We start from the raw sequence: 14802 nt of genomic DNA on the forward strand, positions 1-14802 counted from the left end.
TAGGAATGTAACAGTAAACTAAAAAGGTGCCCCTGAACCTTCCAAACCGTGCTGTTCAGTAGAGCCTTCTGCAGTGACGGGCATGTCCTGTATCACTGCTGTCCGACCCAGCGGCCACTAGCTCATGTGGCCGTTGAGCACTAGAAGTGGGACCTAGTGCAAGACCAAGGAGCCAGGTTTTGAGTTTTTGTAAATTTGGATGAATTTGAGTAAATTTGGATGAATTGAGTAGTAGCCACATGCAGCAGGTGGCTACTGTGTTGGGCCGTTGTCAACTAAAGACGTCTGCGTTCACAGCCTGTCCACAGGTGGAGGCTGACCTGGGGCAGCAGGAGCTGGGCAGTGAGGCAAAGCACCACTCACAGCTGTGCTGGGCATAGCAAGGCAGAGCAGTAGCTGGAGCCCTCTGGGGAAGGTTGTCAGCCAGACACTCGGCCACTGGGGTTCGGGCACCCGTTCCTTCCTGGCCATTCTACACAGAGCAGAGTCTGCTTCCTTGCCAGTCTTCAGTAATTAAATGGAAAAATTGGATAGTAATTAAATGAAAAAGGCGAAAGCATTTTGATTTGTGAGAAGGGAGTACTATGGATTCCAGCTGCAGAGATTTCTAAGCTGCGGGGACCCCACCCGTGACCCCTCATCCAGGCAGACATGGACTCCTGGACTACGTGCTGGGGACTTCCTCATTATTTGCCTTGTCCACGGTCCCTACTTTATTCTTACCTGGTTCTAAAGTGGAGCCTTGGTCAGGTCCCCTGGAGGGACATTTGGGACAGAAACCACCGTAGCCTGTGGCATATAATCCAGCTGTGTATTGAGCACAGGCTTTGTGCAGGGCTGGTGCCCCTGGATGACCACCTCCCAGAGGGTGGAGCAAGTTGACAGGTGTGCGAGCATCAAGACAGCTTCGGCTGGACTGGCCGCAGGCCCGGGGACAGAATCTCAGCAGGAAAGGGTGACTTGCCATCAGCTATAGGAGGCCACCATAGCCAGCAGTAAGCTCCTATTACCAGAGCAAGAGGATGAGGAAGGTCACTTGTGAACAGTGTGTTTGTCTCACTTCTTTTCTGAGAAAAACACCTCTGGCAATAGAAGGAAGTCGCTCTGGTAGGAGATAGGCTGCCCCCTTGTGGCCTTGCTTTTCCCTGTCATTCTCAAACTTAAAAATCTGGTGACATCTTCTAGCACCGTTGCTTAGACATTTTCTCCTGCCTCGCACAATAAGAAATACGCTTTACATGACTGCCCAGGTGTCTACGTGTGTCGACGTCAAGTCAGAATAGGAACCTCATGAAACAGTACTTAGCCCTCCCAACGTGCAGTATGCTATTGCACTGATAGTTTCTATTGTGGTTTTTCAGTGTTGGCCGTAAATTACTAAATTGATTCACAACCTAAATGGGCCATGACCCACAGTTTGAAAATCCACTCAAAAGAAAACTGCCCCTAATCATTGTCTTCGAGATGGCATCACGCACCCACGCACACTCTGACCTCCCCTCCCCACCTCACTCAGCTCCCCCTGCAGGGAGGGCCTCAGCCAGGACTGGCAAGGGTCTGCGGGACCTCCTCTGGGAACCATCTACCTGCAGGTGATCAGGGGTTGTCTGTCATGGTCAGAGAAGGGGGAGATGCAGGAAGAGAGGGAATAAGAGATGAGGGCATTCTTTGTCCTGCACGCATGAGGACAGAGAACCAACTACAGTTTTCAGAGCTTATTCCTTCATACGTGTTTCTCTTTTTTGTTTATGGTATTTGTACTTTGGACAAAGATAAGAGCAAATGAAATGAGGTAGGCCTGAGTGGCCTTGGGCCCGTCTCCTGTCCCCTACATCCCTGCCTCCGTAGCTATCAAGTGGGGTTTGGACTAATTGGTCTCTTGAGCTGCTTCTCGCACTAATGTGCTGTGATTCTGTTAGTCCCGGGGTGAGGGGTGGGGGAGTCTGGAAACCAGTGGTTAGAAGAGTAACAAGAAGGAGGTGAGCAGGGAGGAGCTCAGCGGTTGGGGCTGGGCCGGGGAGAAAGAGGAACAACAGTGAGAAGGCCAAGGGCGGGGTGCTGCCCAGACCAAGCCCACCTCTTGCCAAGCTGGTGCGCTGCTCCGTGAGCTGCCTCCTTCAAGTCCTCTGAAACTCACAGCCTTTTCAAGCCGGCAGAACCTGGAATCCATCTGGTTCCATCTCCCCCCTTTAAAGGAGAGAAAACTGAAGTCTCAGAGGAGGAAAGGGCTTACCCAGAGTCACGCAGTCCTAAAGCCAAGACTGGAACCACCTTGGAGTGACAAAAGAGCTATGCCAGCTCTCTGCCCTCTGCAGCCATAGTGACCTCCAGCTAGAAGGAGCCCCGTGCTCAGGGCTAGTGGTGCTCAGCCCCCGAAGGGCAGGGTGTTTGTGAAAACAGGCTGTTCCACTTGTCTTGGGCTGCTGTGGACTGCACACAGACAGCCCTGGCTGGGCACCTGGGCGCTAGTGAGTGTCTGATGACCTAGGCAGCCCTGGAGGCTCCTAGTACCAGCCCCCCGCCACCCCACCCCCCCGCGGCCCCCGCAGCAGTGCCCCGAGAGCAGACCTGCACCCAGTGGCCTCAGCACTCCAGCAGTAGACAGGCAACAAGGCGGAGGACAGGGAGCTGTATGGTGGCGAGGGCAGCTGTCAAGCCTGGTGATGAGCAGGTGTCACCTCCAGGCAGCCCGAATGAAGCCAGACCTTGAGCTTGGAGCATTCCCAAGAGCACAGAGGCCTCTCCCCATGCACTGTCTGTCCTCCAGCTCAGAGAGGCTTTCTAAGTTGGCAGCAAATAGTCTGCTTTTGTGTCTGAGAAAATCCTGTTAGAGGCAAAGGTGGCTGCAGTCTGTCCTCGGGTGTGGATCTGCTAACCCAGCGTCTGCCTCTCCATGTGTGACTCAGGGTCTTCTTCCTTCAAGGATCTGTCCCCAATTCTTGTTTTGATTTTGTCAGCATTCCCTCTGCTCTTTTAGCCTGAATCTACACTAACAAGTGACACCCCCATGCACATTTCTTAGCAAGTAGCCTTAAGTCTCTTTGGTTCCTGCAGATGGCAGCGGCTGACGGCTGTGGCACCGGTCCAGTATGGCAGGGAAAGCTCAGCTGGGTTTTGCGTTCCCTCCTGGTTGTGGGTCGCCATGCCGTGGTTAGGGTTTATGGTGAGATTGTGTCTCAGTGTTTCCCACCCACTTTGATGGTTTCCCTCTCGATTGCCCAGTGTGAAGGGGTCACTCCGCCAGTTGTTAGGGGTTTTTCAGGGGAAATTGTTCCATGGATAGCTGTAGGTTCGGCATGTCTGTGGGGGGAGGTGAGTTAAGCATCTTCTTACGACGCCTTCTTGAACCGGAACCTCCTCTTTTGTATTTCCGATGTCCCGGAAATAGTAGGTCCTGTGCTCACCTGAGCTCTGGGGTTCAGGATCTGTTAATTGGCCGGGAAAGCTGCAGAGCCCTCCCTGCATGGCCGTGGGTGTTACACCAGTGTTTCAGCACAAGTCATGGCTCCACTCCAGGTGGATCCAGGAGCTTGGTGCCCTCGTGGGTGTGGAGGTGGCGAGGAGGGCCGTCTGATCGCACGTCTGGATGCTTGCTGTCAGCCCGCTGACCTCATACTGCCCTTGTGTGTGCTGAGACCGCCTTCCAGTGTGGAAACAAAGAAAGGACACCTCCTTCCATTTTGCCTTCTTGTGTATGAAAAGGAAGGGGATGCCCTTGGGGAACTCACCCCATAAACATGAGGACCACCATCCACCTGTAGATTATTATACCCAACGGCTAGACCCTGTGGCTCAAGGGTACCGCCCTTGCCTCAGGGCCGTTCCTGTTACTGTCCTTTGGGTTAAGGCCCCTGGAGAAATAGTCATGGAATCCCAAGCCGTAGGAGCCCTCCTGAATTCCTGTCACACTTAACACCTTTCGGCCAGTCGTCCTACCCCTTACTTACGAAATCCTCTTACTTACTGCTCCCCACATAATTCTCTCACCGTAATAACCTTAACCTGGCCACGCTTCTTCCCTCCTGCAAGGAGGAGACTCCTCATGACTGTTGGACGGACAGATCACCTCCTGACCCCCACCTCACCGACCCCTTGATGACTTCTAAGAAACTCCTTTGGAAAACGCTGACTTCTCACGGTTCACTGATGGTTCTTATGTAAAGGGAGGAGATGGTAAATGTGCTGGATGGATATGTACTTGCAACTCATTTAGAAGTCAGGGGGCTGCACTTTGGCCTTTGGCCACCTCAGCCCAGCAGGCTGAGTTGTACACTCTTTCTCGGGCCTTCATTTTCGCCAAGGGCAAGACTGCAAATATCTCTACTGCCAGCAGATGTGCCTTTGGAGTGACTCGTGACTTTGGAGTGCTGTGGGAACAGCGAGGCTTCCTTACCTCTAATGAGGGTAAATGAGAAATGGCCTTTAGGTCCATGACTTACTGCATGCCTTATGTCCACATGCCAGACTTGACCCCCCGAAGGCTAAAGGAAACCACCTCGCTGACATTTCTGCCAAAAACACTGCTCTCAGAGGAACCAATAACCAAACCTGTGTCATGGTCCAAAGGGATGTTTCCCCAAATTATGATCTACAAAAGTTGGCTAGAGATGTGTAACAATTGGCCCCAGAAAAAGAAAGACAAAACTGGCAATGTAGTAACTGTTGGTCTGATAAAAAGAGAGAACTCTGGTTTGGGCCAAATAAAAACCCAGTCCTGCCAGAGAACCTAAAATTCCCGTTGCTGACTACTATACATGCATTAAATCATTGGTCTGCTGATAAAAGGATAACTTTTATGAATCAGTACTGGTAAGCAAATATTAATAAGGCCACAGACAGTGTCTACTTTCCTCGCCCCTCCTACCCAAAATATAGTCCTGGGAAACCTGTCTGCACTGCCCCCAAATACTTTAAATTACCCAGTGGATCGAGATTTGGGAAATGGATTTCATGCAGCTACCCCCATCTCATGGATAGAAACATGTTTTAGTCATGGTGTGTATGTTTTCTCACTGGGTTGAAGCTTTCCCTGGTAGGCAGGGTACTGCCTCTTCTTTAGGGGCTAAATTCTGTGAGAAAAGGTTATCCCACCTGGGGAACCCGTCTCGTACTTCATAGTGAGCAGATAATTCATTTCACCCGTCAGGTGATTCGGCAGGTCTCTGCTATTTGGCGGGTTTAACGACACTTTCACTGTGTTTAGCACCCTCCACCCTGAGGGCTAGTTGAACGCACTAATGGCATTAGTAAGACTATGGGCACAATTTGTCGAGACCCTTCAAAAGCACCCTGGCCAAAAGCACTGCCTAGTCCTTTTAAGTCTCAGGTCTGCCCCTTTTGGAACTCGTAAACTTTCACGCTTTGAGATAGTCCCAGGATGCCCACAGCCCCTAGCTCCTGCCTCTTTTGATCCACACCCCCCAAAAAAGGAGATATACTTCAATATTGTAAAGGCCTTATTGATTCTGTTGAAAGTTAACTGTGCTTCAATAGAACAGTCTTTTCACAACATACTGTCAGGAGCTGAAGACCTCCAGCATCACTCCTTATAACCCAGAGATCCCGTCTATCGGAGAAGACATCCCCAAAAGACTCTTCAACCTTGTTGGAAAGGCCCCTATCGGGTTCTATTAACTAACCCTCATGCCGCAGACTCGTGGGGTAGATTCTTGGCTTCATGAGTCACGTCTAAAGAAAGCGCCAAACCCTGACTGACCTGCACACTAACTGGTGATGAGAAAATAAAGATTTCCAGGAACTGAAGCAGACGACAGCTGAAGGAGACAGGTTCCCAAAGATGACTAGACCAGGCCTGTGTACCCCCTTTCCCTTGCTCGTTCTCATGTTTCCTTTGTCCTCTGTTTCTTGGGAAGTCAATGCCCTTGTCTGTGTTTCTCAATCCCTTAAAAAAGGGGGAAACCTTTCTGACTTGGATCTGTCACCGAAAGTTCCGATCTCTTCACAATGTTGGAGACCCCTTGGTCTTGTCTGTAACCAGTTTCTCTCTAGTCCCAAATGCTCCTGCCGTTACACCCGGCAGCCTGTGGATGTTACCTGTCAGGGTAGGCTGTGGTGACCAGCTGTTGCGTACCTTGTTTCAGCCTTTCCCTGGTGTCACCATTCCAGCTCAGGTAAACCCTCCATCTTTGCCAATTGTATAGTCTTCACTCCCGTATGTTCTTTTACTTATCTCAGTGTGACGTGTCTCCCTAGGAGGCCACCCAAAGGAGTTTGTGTCACCCAAGGGTTTTCAAACTGGTTTACACCTCTGCACGGTTTTTATAAAAAACCCCTTTAGGAAGCAATGGCCTCTCAAAGAATGTCATGTTGATTCCTCCAACCCATAGCTTGAAAGGGTCAATTAGGAATTTCCAGCTAATGAATCTATTAATAACAAGGCCTTAGCTGGAGTCCTCTGTACTCCACCAGGTTTCATTTTTGTTTGTGGTGGACAGCATTTCCTATAGACATATGAATACTTTAGATGTCTGGCAGCTTGGAGGTCATTGTTTATTGGGACATTTAAGTATCCCTGTTAACATCCATAAACAATCAGACGCCTCCCATTGGTCCACTGCATTAGATTTCTGTACCATCTTAAACGTGAACGGCATACATGACTCCTGGTTTCCTTCCACAGGGAGAGCTTTTCTCCCTTGGGTCAAAGTAAGTGCCAATAAATGCACAATCAGAAACCTCTTCCTAACATGGGAGAGCGAGCCGATTCCACAAAGTAACAGCAGTCCAAGAACGATCCATTGACTCGTTGGCTAAAGTAGTTTTAGACAATCACATGGCCCTTGATTTATCTTCTTGCTGAGCAAGGAGGTATTTGTGTGATGGCAGATACCATCTGTTGTACATCGATAAATACCTCAAGAGAGGTAGAAATTCAGTTACACACTGGTTATAACATGGACAAGTACACTGGTAATAACAAATTTCTCTTGACACTCCATGGTCTTTTGATCTATTTAGGCTACCTTCAGGTTTGGGCTCCTGGTTTAGCACAATCATACAAACAGGACTTGTCATAACATTTTTAACTCTGCTTTGCATAATTATTTTTAAGCTCTGTACCTGTTGCCTGTCAAAGCTTTGTAGAAACAGTATACCAAATAGGGTGATACTAGCTGAACGCTTGTAACCTTGATACGTTGGGGAATGCCTGAGAGTTCTCCCTCCTATCTTTCTGTGTTACTCACATGGGGTCGGTTGCTGTGTACTTTCCCTCCGACGTGGGACATGACAATCTGGAAAGCTGCTTCCTGCCATCAAAGAACAAAACCACTCAAGGTGGAAAAACCTGGCTCTTCATCAGTGATGCTTTCGAGGAATGACCTTGATGAAAAGGGAGAAATGTGAAAATAAAGGAAACCTCATTTAAAATGGACTCTGGAAACCCTGAAGGGGGAGCGCTCTCACATGAACCACTCATTGCAGGAAGGAGGAAGACAAGGATATTTCAATAAGGGAGGACATTTTTCGTATAGGAATTCCATCTGCTTTTTAAAAAGGAAGGAAGACCACTCCCTTCTCCAGCAACAATGTGGTAACCACCGATCGCAGCCAATGAGAACCCACCACAACCTCCAACTCTTGTTCTCCGCCAATGAGCTTTTGTTCAACACAACCCTCCGCAATTTCCTCCTAGAACCTAATAAGAGTTGTCCTTGATTTTGTCTCTTCGGACTTGCCTCTGTTTCACCATAGCTTTGCTTTGTCCCAGATGGCAATTCTCTGCTCTTCCCGAAAACTCCTTTTGCCGGTTATAAAATAAGTGACTAGCTTGTTTTTGAGGTTGACACCAGCAAGACCCCAGCTGTGTGTTCTTGCCTCAGATGGAGAGTTGGTGGGCGGGGCCCATGCCCACTTCCTGTGTCCTGTGCAGTGCCTAACCGGCCTGGGCCTGGGCTGACCTCGGGACACATTCAACTGTAGGCAGAGTGCGGGGAGGGCAGGACTGAGTTCCCGCAGGGCCTCAGAGGACAGGGCGGGTGAGTGTGCCCTGGGGTGCGTGGGGGCAGTTTGGGGCATATTGGCCTCACCCCAGAGACATTTGGGGAGAGCTCTCTGAGAAGGGGGTGGTTCCTGTACCATTTCTGGGAAGAAGCCCCGCTGGGTGGGAGCATCATGAACGCCTTCCGTGGGGGGGTGGGGGGGGATCATTGTTATTTTCTGGACCTAGGTTTCCCCTGGCAGAATTGAGGAGCAGAGCTGGTTGGGCTTGCGGTCCTTGAGGTCATATACGCCATTGGCCCAGCTGGGTGTGGGGCCCAGCAGGATGAGCCCTGATCTGGAGTCAGGGTGTCTGATTCTCGCCCTGCCTCTCAGGGACTTCCTGGGCCTCTGTGTCCCCATCAGTGAAGTGGGGGGACTGCAGTCTAGCAATGTATTCAGTAGGAGCTAAAAATGTTCCATGGTCAAATAAATGTAGGCGTGCTGGAGTTACAATTTATTAGATGTCGTTGCTGCAGGGCTTCTCAGAGCCTTGAATTTACTGCTTACGTCGCCGTGACTTTCTGAGATTATGTGGTTATGTGGTTCTCCCACACCAACTCCCTCCCCCACCCCAGCACTGGTGTCCCACAGATCACGTTTTGGGAACCATAGTGTGTCTGTGCTGCCAGGGAGCTCTCACTGCTGATTCTCTGCACAGCTGACAGTGGGTCGTGAGAGAAAGAGGAGAGGTGGCCTAGATCTGCCCCCTTTGCCCATGGCTCTGTCCCATGGCCTCCCTCTCGGCCTACACCTAGTCTGCCCCATCAGCTCGGGGGCCTGTTCTTGTTCCCCAGAGATGGGCCACAGCGGGCTCCTTTGGTCGTGGACTGGCACTGAGAAGGTGGGCTCCGTGGTGCCGCCAGCTTGCCCTGTGGCTGTAGCCCTCTGCTGGTGGGGGGTGAGGGGTGGTGCATTGGCGTCATGGTCACCCCTCCCCACCGCTGGGAAGACGGCAGGGAAATCACTGCAGCCCTGTTGTCTTCTCCCCATCCTGTGTCCCACTGCCCAGAGAGTCTGCCAGGCCTCGGTCATGGCTGCTGGGATTGCAGGATTTCCCACGCGTTCTGAGGTTACATGACTTCAGTACATGGGACCCTATGTGCTGATCACTAAATGGATGTTCTCTTGTCTGTGACATTTCAGGGACTCCCCGTCAAACTCACTAACCCCTGAGGACACTGAAGACATGCCCCTGGGGCAGGATGCTGAAATCTGCTTGCTGAAGTCTGGAGAACTGATGTAAGTGCCAGGTCCCTGAGCGGGACTTCCCAGGGTGGATTTGGGGCGCAGGAGCCAAGGAGGAGCGGGGTCTGCCCAGTGCCAGAGCCGGAAAGCACCCCGAGGGTGCTCAGACTTGGCACCGGTAGGGGATTTTTTTTTTTAGATATAACTTACATACAGTAAAATTCCCCCTTTTTAGTATATAATGCTTGGACTTTGACAAATAATGCAGTGTAAGCACTAGTCGTCCTGCTGGGCCCCACACCCTGCTCAGCCAGCAGCATATACAATCTCAAGGACCTCAAAGCCCAACTAGCACCCCCAATTCTGCTGCAGGGGAAACGTAGGCCCAGAAAAGAAAAATGATTTTCTCCCACGTGACCATTCATGCAGACCAGTTCCATCACCCCCAGAAGTTCCCGTGCCCCTTTATGGTCATCCTGCTCTCACCCCTATGCCTGATTTTCTTTTTTGAAAATAACTTCGTTTTACTTTCTTATCGTAAAAACAATACGTTTTCATTGTAGAAAATGAGGAAAGCAGAGAGAAGCAAATCTCATTGGTATATAGCCTTCCAATCTTTTAATACATACATATGTAATTTTTTAACATAAACATCTTATTTTGCAGTCTTTTTAAATTTCATAGTGCACGGGTATTTTCCCATAGCATCCTTTTTCTCCAGTGTTCTGTCCAGCGGCTGCATTATAGTCGTTGAATAGATTCCATCACTCATCACAGGTACTTACTCAGCATAGGTACTGTTCTAAGTTCTTCAAGTACATTGGTGAAGAAAATGGAAAAAGGTCCTTGCCCTCATGTTCAGTTTATAGGCCAGTCGGGGCTGACAAACAATAAACATGAATAAATCAGTAAATTATATAGTATTTTACAAGGTGGTGCTTGCTGTGGAAAAGAAACAAAGAGTAAGAATAAGAAGGGAGGGGAATTCACAATTTTGACACTAAGAAGGTAAGGCTTGAAGTAGCTGCCATGTATATAAGGGAACAGCATTTAGGCAGAGGGAACAGTCAGTGCAAAGTCCCTGGGGCAGGATGGTGCCTGGCATGTTCAAGGAACCAGGAGAGGGCCAGGGTGGCTGAAGCAGAGCGAGCAAGGGAGACCTTGTCAGAGAGGGAATGGGGTCCACATCACACCAGACCTCGCTGGCCATTGTGAGGACTTTGGTTTTTAATCTGAGGGAAATGGGAGCCCCAAAATAAGGTTTGGAATAGAAGAGTGACTTTAATTTACATCTGATTGCTCTGGTTGCCATGTGGAGAATGACTGGAGGGACAAGGGCAGAAGCAGGAAGGCCAGTAGAATGTACGCTTACGGTGTGAGTCTTGTAGACAGTAGGCTTCTTTCATTTAAGATGATATTTGAGCAGAGAGAGCAAACCCTTGATTTATTAGTATCTCCTCTGAGGAGACTGAGTGTTGTCCTCTGACTGACCAGATGGTGTCAGGAAATGGTAAAAAGAGTAAAGACACAACCCAAATAATGATGCAAGGGGAGGATTCTGGAACATAAAATTATAACATGACCCAGCATTGGCGGGGCGTTCTGCCAGAGTGAGTGACTGCGTACGTGGTAGTACCGTAACATTTCATGTTACAACAGACACCTCTTTTCCTCAGCGAACCCTTCTATCTACTCTCAGAGTCTTAAAAACTGTAAATACTGGACAAGACCTTTTGTACCATATTAGAAATAAAGCTTAACACATAGAATAATGTTGCATGGAATTAAATTTTCACAAAGGTGAATGACTTTGAGCTCTTCTCTAGAGCATTTGGGTCTTTTAATCATCGATTAGTCTCATTAGCATAGTTTTGGGTAGTGTTTCCATCCATCCCCTCAGCTTTGGAGGCAGACAGCATGCGCAGCACCACCACTTACTTGCTGTGCTGTCTCGGACAAGTGAGCTAACCTCTCTGAGCTTTGGTTTCCAGCCCTGTGTTAAGCGGACAGTAATATGTTTTCTCCATGAAAGGCAGTTTGGTGTTGTAGAAAGGCAATGAATGGCTTGGGATCAGATCTGTGTGGACATGGACCAAGTTTCTCCATCTTTGACACATGACCTTCTTCCCGCACAAAATGGAAGCACGATGTTTCTTCATGTAGCTATTGTGATAACACATGACCCGGTGAGCAGAGGGGCTTGGCACATAGTGGCCGCCACTTTCCCGTTTCATAGTTGGGAAGATGAGACTGGCCCAAGGCCACAGCACTGCTAAGTTGTAGCCCCGAGCTGTCATGCTGCCTGTGGAGTTGCACGTGCAGGACGGGGTGCCACTCAGGCGACGTGGGCAGCGTCAGGGAGACTTTCCTGTTCAGGTCAAGTTCATCCTCTCATGTAACATTCACACCAGTCGGGAGGCAGGCATGGTTGGCCCTGTTTGCAGATGAGGAGATTGGGGCTTAAGAGAAGGTAAGCCCTGCGGCAGGTAAGAAGTGAGGCAGGTACCAGAACCTGGGTCCCTTTGGCTCCACACCTCATTCTTCACATCACATCTGGGTCCTGCGGAAGGCCCCGCAGCAGAGGAATCACTAAACCCTTCGGACTGATGGGAGAAGCTCGTACACACTTAGTGAGAGTTAGAACCAGGGACACAGCCCGAAGCCTTTCTCCCTGAGGCCATCATGCCAGCCCTGCCTTAAAAAGAATCCGGGGTGTTGCATTTAGGAAAAGTCAGGGTGCCCACTTGGAATCTTGCAACAGGCCCCAGATTTTACTGAGAAGAGGGACCACCAAAAGGGCAGGAGGTTTCTAATAATGGTTATACTTTCTGCTGGTGCTAATTACATAATTCTGCTGGGTGAGGGGCGGGGGATTAGAAAGAGAAAGGGGTCAACTGAGCCTCAGGGCAGGGAGAGCAACAGACAGCTGCGGCCTCTGCACTCGCTCCCTCGCCCTGAGGGGCCTGGAGCAGCTCAGGATTAGGGTTTCCAGGCGGGAATTCCCGCCCGTTCTCAGGAAGTTTTTTCGCTTTCCTGTTCCCAAATCCCGAGATATAAACTGTTTTCTGCTATCCACAATGAATCATTTCTACAAAGTGATGGCCAATACTACCAACCACCTGGGTTCAAGGAGCCGATTTTCCCGATTTCCCGACCAACTTTTCTCAGGATTCGGGAACAGAAAAGTAGAAAAAATTCCCGAGAACGGGCGGGAATTCTCGCCCGGAAACCCTACTCTGGATGTTCTCCCAGTTCCAGCGGGCTTGCAGCTACCACAGCAGCTCCATGCAGGCAAGGACTGTCGTCTGTATCTCTCACCCATGTCCCTAGAACCATGCCAGGCACGTAGTAAGGTGCTCAGGAAACGCCTGTTGACGTGAGCTGCACATCATGTTTTCTCCCATAATGAAGCGTGTTGGGCGAGGTTACCCAGGTCTTGTCCTCCCGAGAGCCTCCGGGCCTCTGGCTACCTCTAAGCCACACACAATGTGACCAGCAAACTCCCAACACTTAGCCCACTTTGATCAGGTCGTCTCTGCACTTGGTTTTCAGGATCAAATTACCCCTCACAGTGGAAGAGATCACCAACTTCGGAGAGGGCAATAGGGAGCTATTCGTGAGGTCCAGTACCTACAGCCTCATCCCCATCACTGTGGCCGAGGCCGGCCTCACCATCAGCTGGGTCTTCTCCTCTGACCCCAAGAGTATCTCCTTCTGTGTGGTCTTCCAGGAGGCAGAGGACACACCGCTGGAGCAGTGTAAGGTAAGGCTGGTCCCTGCCCGCGGGCCCTGCCTACACGTCAGGCCTGGGCAGGCCTTCCCTGGAATGTTCTAGGCCCCAGCTGTGAGAGGGGCACGGAGAGAAGCCAGGGTGGGAGAGCCTCTGGGCTGTGTGTCACAGAGCAGGCAGAGCACCTGGCCTTGTCCAGCTTGGGGAAGGAGAGACCGGAAGTCCAGGAGAGCTGTCTGTAAATGTCTGAAGGTCGCTCCTTTGTCAGGCAGCTGCAGTCTGACCTTGGGATAGATCGGTGGGTGAAAGTTAGAGGAACACAGAAGTATAACTCAGTGCAAGGAGCATTTTTAACAGAGCTGTGCAGAGCAAGAGTGGGTCACTGTGGGAGGTGACCGAGATCTCTGCCTCTGGCTGTTAGCTTCAGACGGTCAGGCTCTCGCCTCAGAAACATCAACAAGAGACACGTAGCTGTTGTGTCACTTGGGTTATTGGGCTTGAAATCTTGGTGGCAGATACCAGTTCATAAACCCCTAGGACATTGTGGATTTGGAATGTTGGTCATAGTTCTCAGCCTGGGCTGCACATTAGAAACACCTGGGGAGTTTGTTGGACACCCCCCCACCCCCACTCCCAAGGCCACGTCCCAGACACTAAATCAGAATCTGTAGGATTCATGCCAGGCACATAGTAAGGTGCCAGTGAGCAGCTGAGGCTGAGGACGACGGGGCTGGATTGAGGGGAGAAAGCAGAGGAGAGGATGGGTGGAATCCGGAGCCAGGACGGTGCGCAGGACCCGTGGTGGCTGATGAGTATGGGGCGAGGGGAGGGAGGGGCGGGGACCCGTTCCTGCATCGCAGGGAGAGGCTGCAGGGGCAGCGGAGGGAGAGCTGGTCTGGGTGGAAACGCGTTCCATTCGATCACCCTGAGTGGTGGAAGGAATGGTGAGGACAGTCAGACATGCTGGACAGGAGCTCAGGGCGGGTCCTAGGCTGTTAATACAGTTGCCACAATCGCCACTTTTCAAGAATGACAAGAATCGAGACAGAGAAGAGCAATTTGAAGCCACGTGAAACAAGACTTCTGTGGCGTCTTTGTGATAATTCCCATTTGTCCCTCATACGTGTGGCCCAGTGGGTGCCCTGAGGGGCTCGGGGCTCGGGGTGGGACGACCCAGAGCTGCAGGAGAGCCAGGCTGGGCCCGGTGGGACAGTCTGCTGCTCCTGCTGCCGCGTCTACATGGAGGCACGTCTGTCTGTCCACTGTGGTTTGCTCTCCTGCCTTCCCTGCCCTATGGGGACCTGCTCAGCGTACGGATTGCTTTATTATTTCTGTCCTCTTCAGATTCGCTCCTTAAATGTCAGTCTATCCCCCTGAGGTGGCCTGTGTGTCAGTCTCATGTTCGTTCTCCTTTGAACAAGCCTCTGCCCTCTCCTCTCAGGAGCTGACAGCTGCACCCCCTGCATAGCTCTGGAGCCCTTCCTCCCTGAGAGATTGCCAACCTCCAGCCTGGGGGTCCTTGCAGGCCTGAGAGTGGCCTCAGGGATGGCAGGAGAGCAGGGAAGTTGGCATCTCACTTGGGGGCCAGTCTTTGTCCCCGTTGCAGGTGAGGAAACAGATGCAGAGTGACGTGCCTGTGTGCTTGTCAGTTCTGCGCTGACAAACCGCTGCCCGGCCAAGGAAGCACCACCAGCCCCTTTGCTGTTTGCCCTCGTGTTCCCAAGGCCCACCAGGCACCTAGCACTGCGTCCGCCCAGATTAGTGGCGTTTGGCAGGAGGGAGGGAGGTGACGAAGCCAGGCGTCCAGGCCTTTGCCATTCCACCTGCCCACACGTGGCTGGGCTCTGGGCCTCTCCCCAGCTCGGTCACTCACCCGCCAAATCCGC

At 51.0% G+C, this 14802-nt stretch overlaps 1 protein-coding gene across 6 annotated transcripts in view; it reads left to right on the top strand.

The window, feature by feature from the left end:
- Nucleotides 1–14802, top strand: part of FYCO1 (FYVE and coiled-coil domain autophagy adaptor 1) — a 77755-nt gene that overhangs the window by 53794 nt on the left and 9159 nt on the right. For all 6 annotated transcript variants that reach the window (XM_019724045.2, XM_074312504.1, XM_074312503.1 and 3 more), the window contains 2 exons: nt 9145–9240; nt 12739–12949. In XM_019724045.2, the coding sequence (XP_019579604.2) occupies nt 9145–9240; nt 12739–12949 (307 nt within the window). The remainder of the gene's footprint in view (nt 1–9144; nt 9241–12738; nt 12950–14802) is intronic.

This window comes from Rhinolophus sinicus, linkage group LG10, assembly GCF_036562045.2.
Source record: "Rhinolophus sinicus isolate RSC01 linkage group LG10, ASM3656204v1, whole genome shotgun sequence".
Lineage (NCBI taxonomy): Eukaryota > Metazoa > Chordata > Mammalia > Chiroptera > Rhinolophidae > Rhinolophus > Rhinolophus sinicus.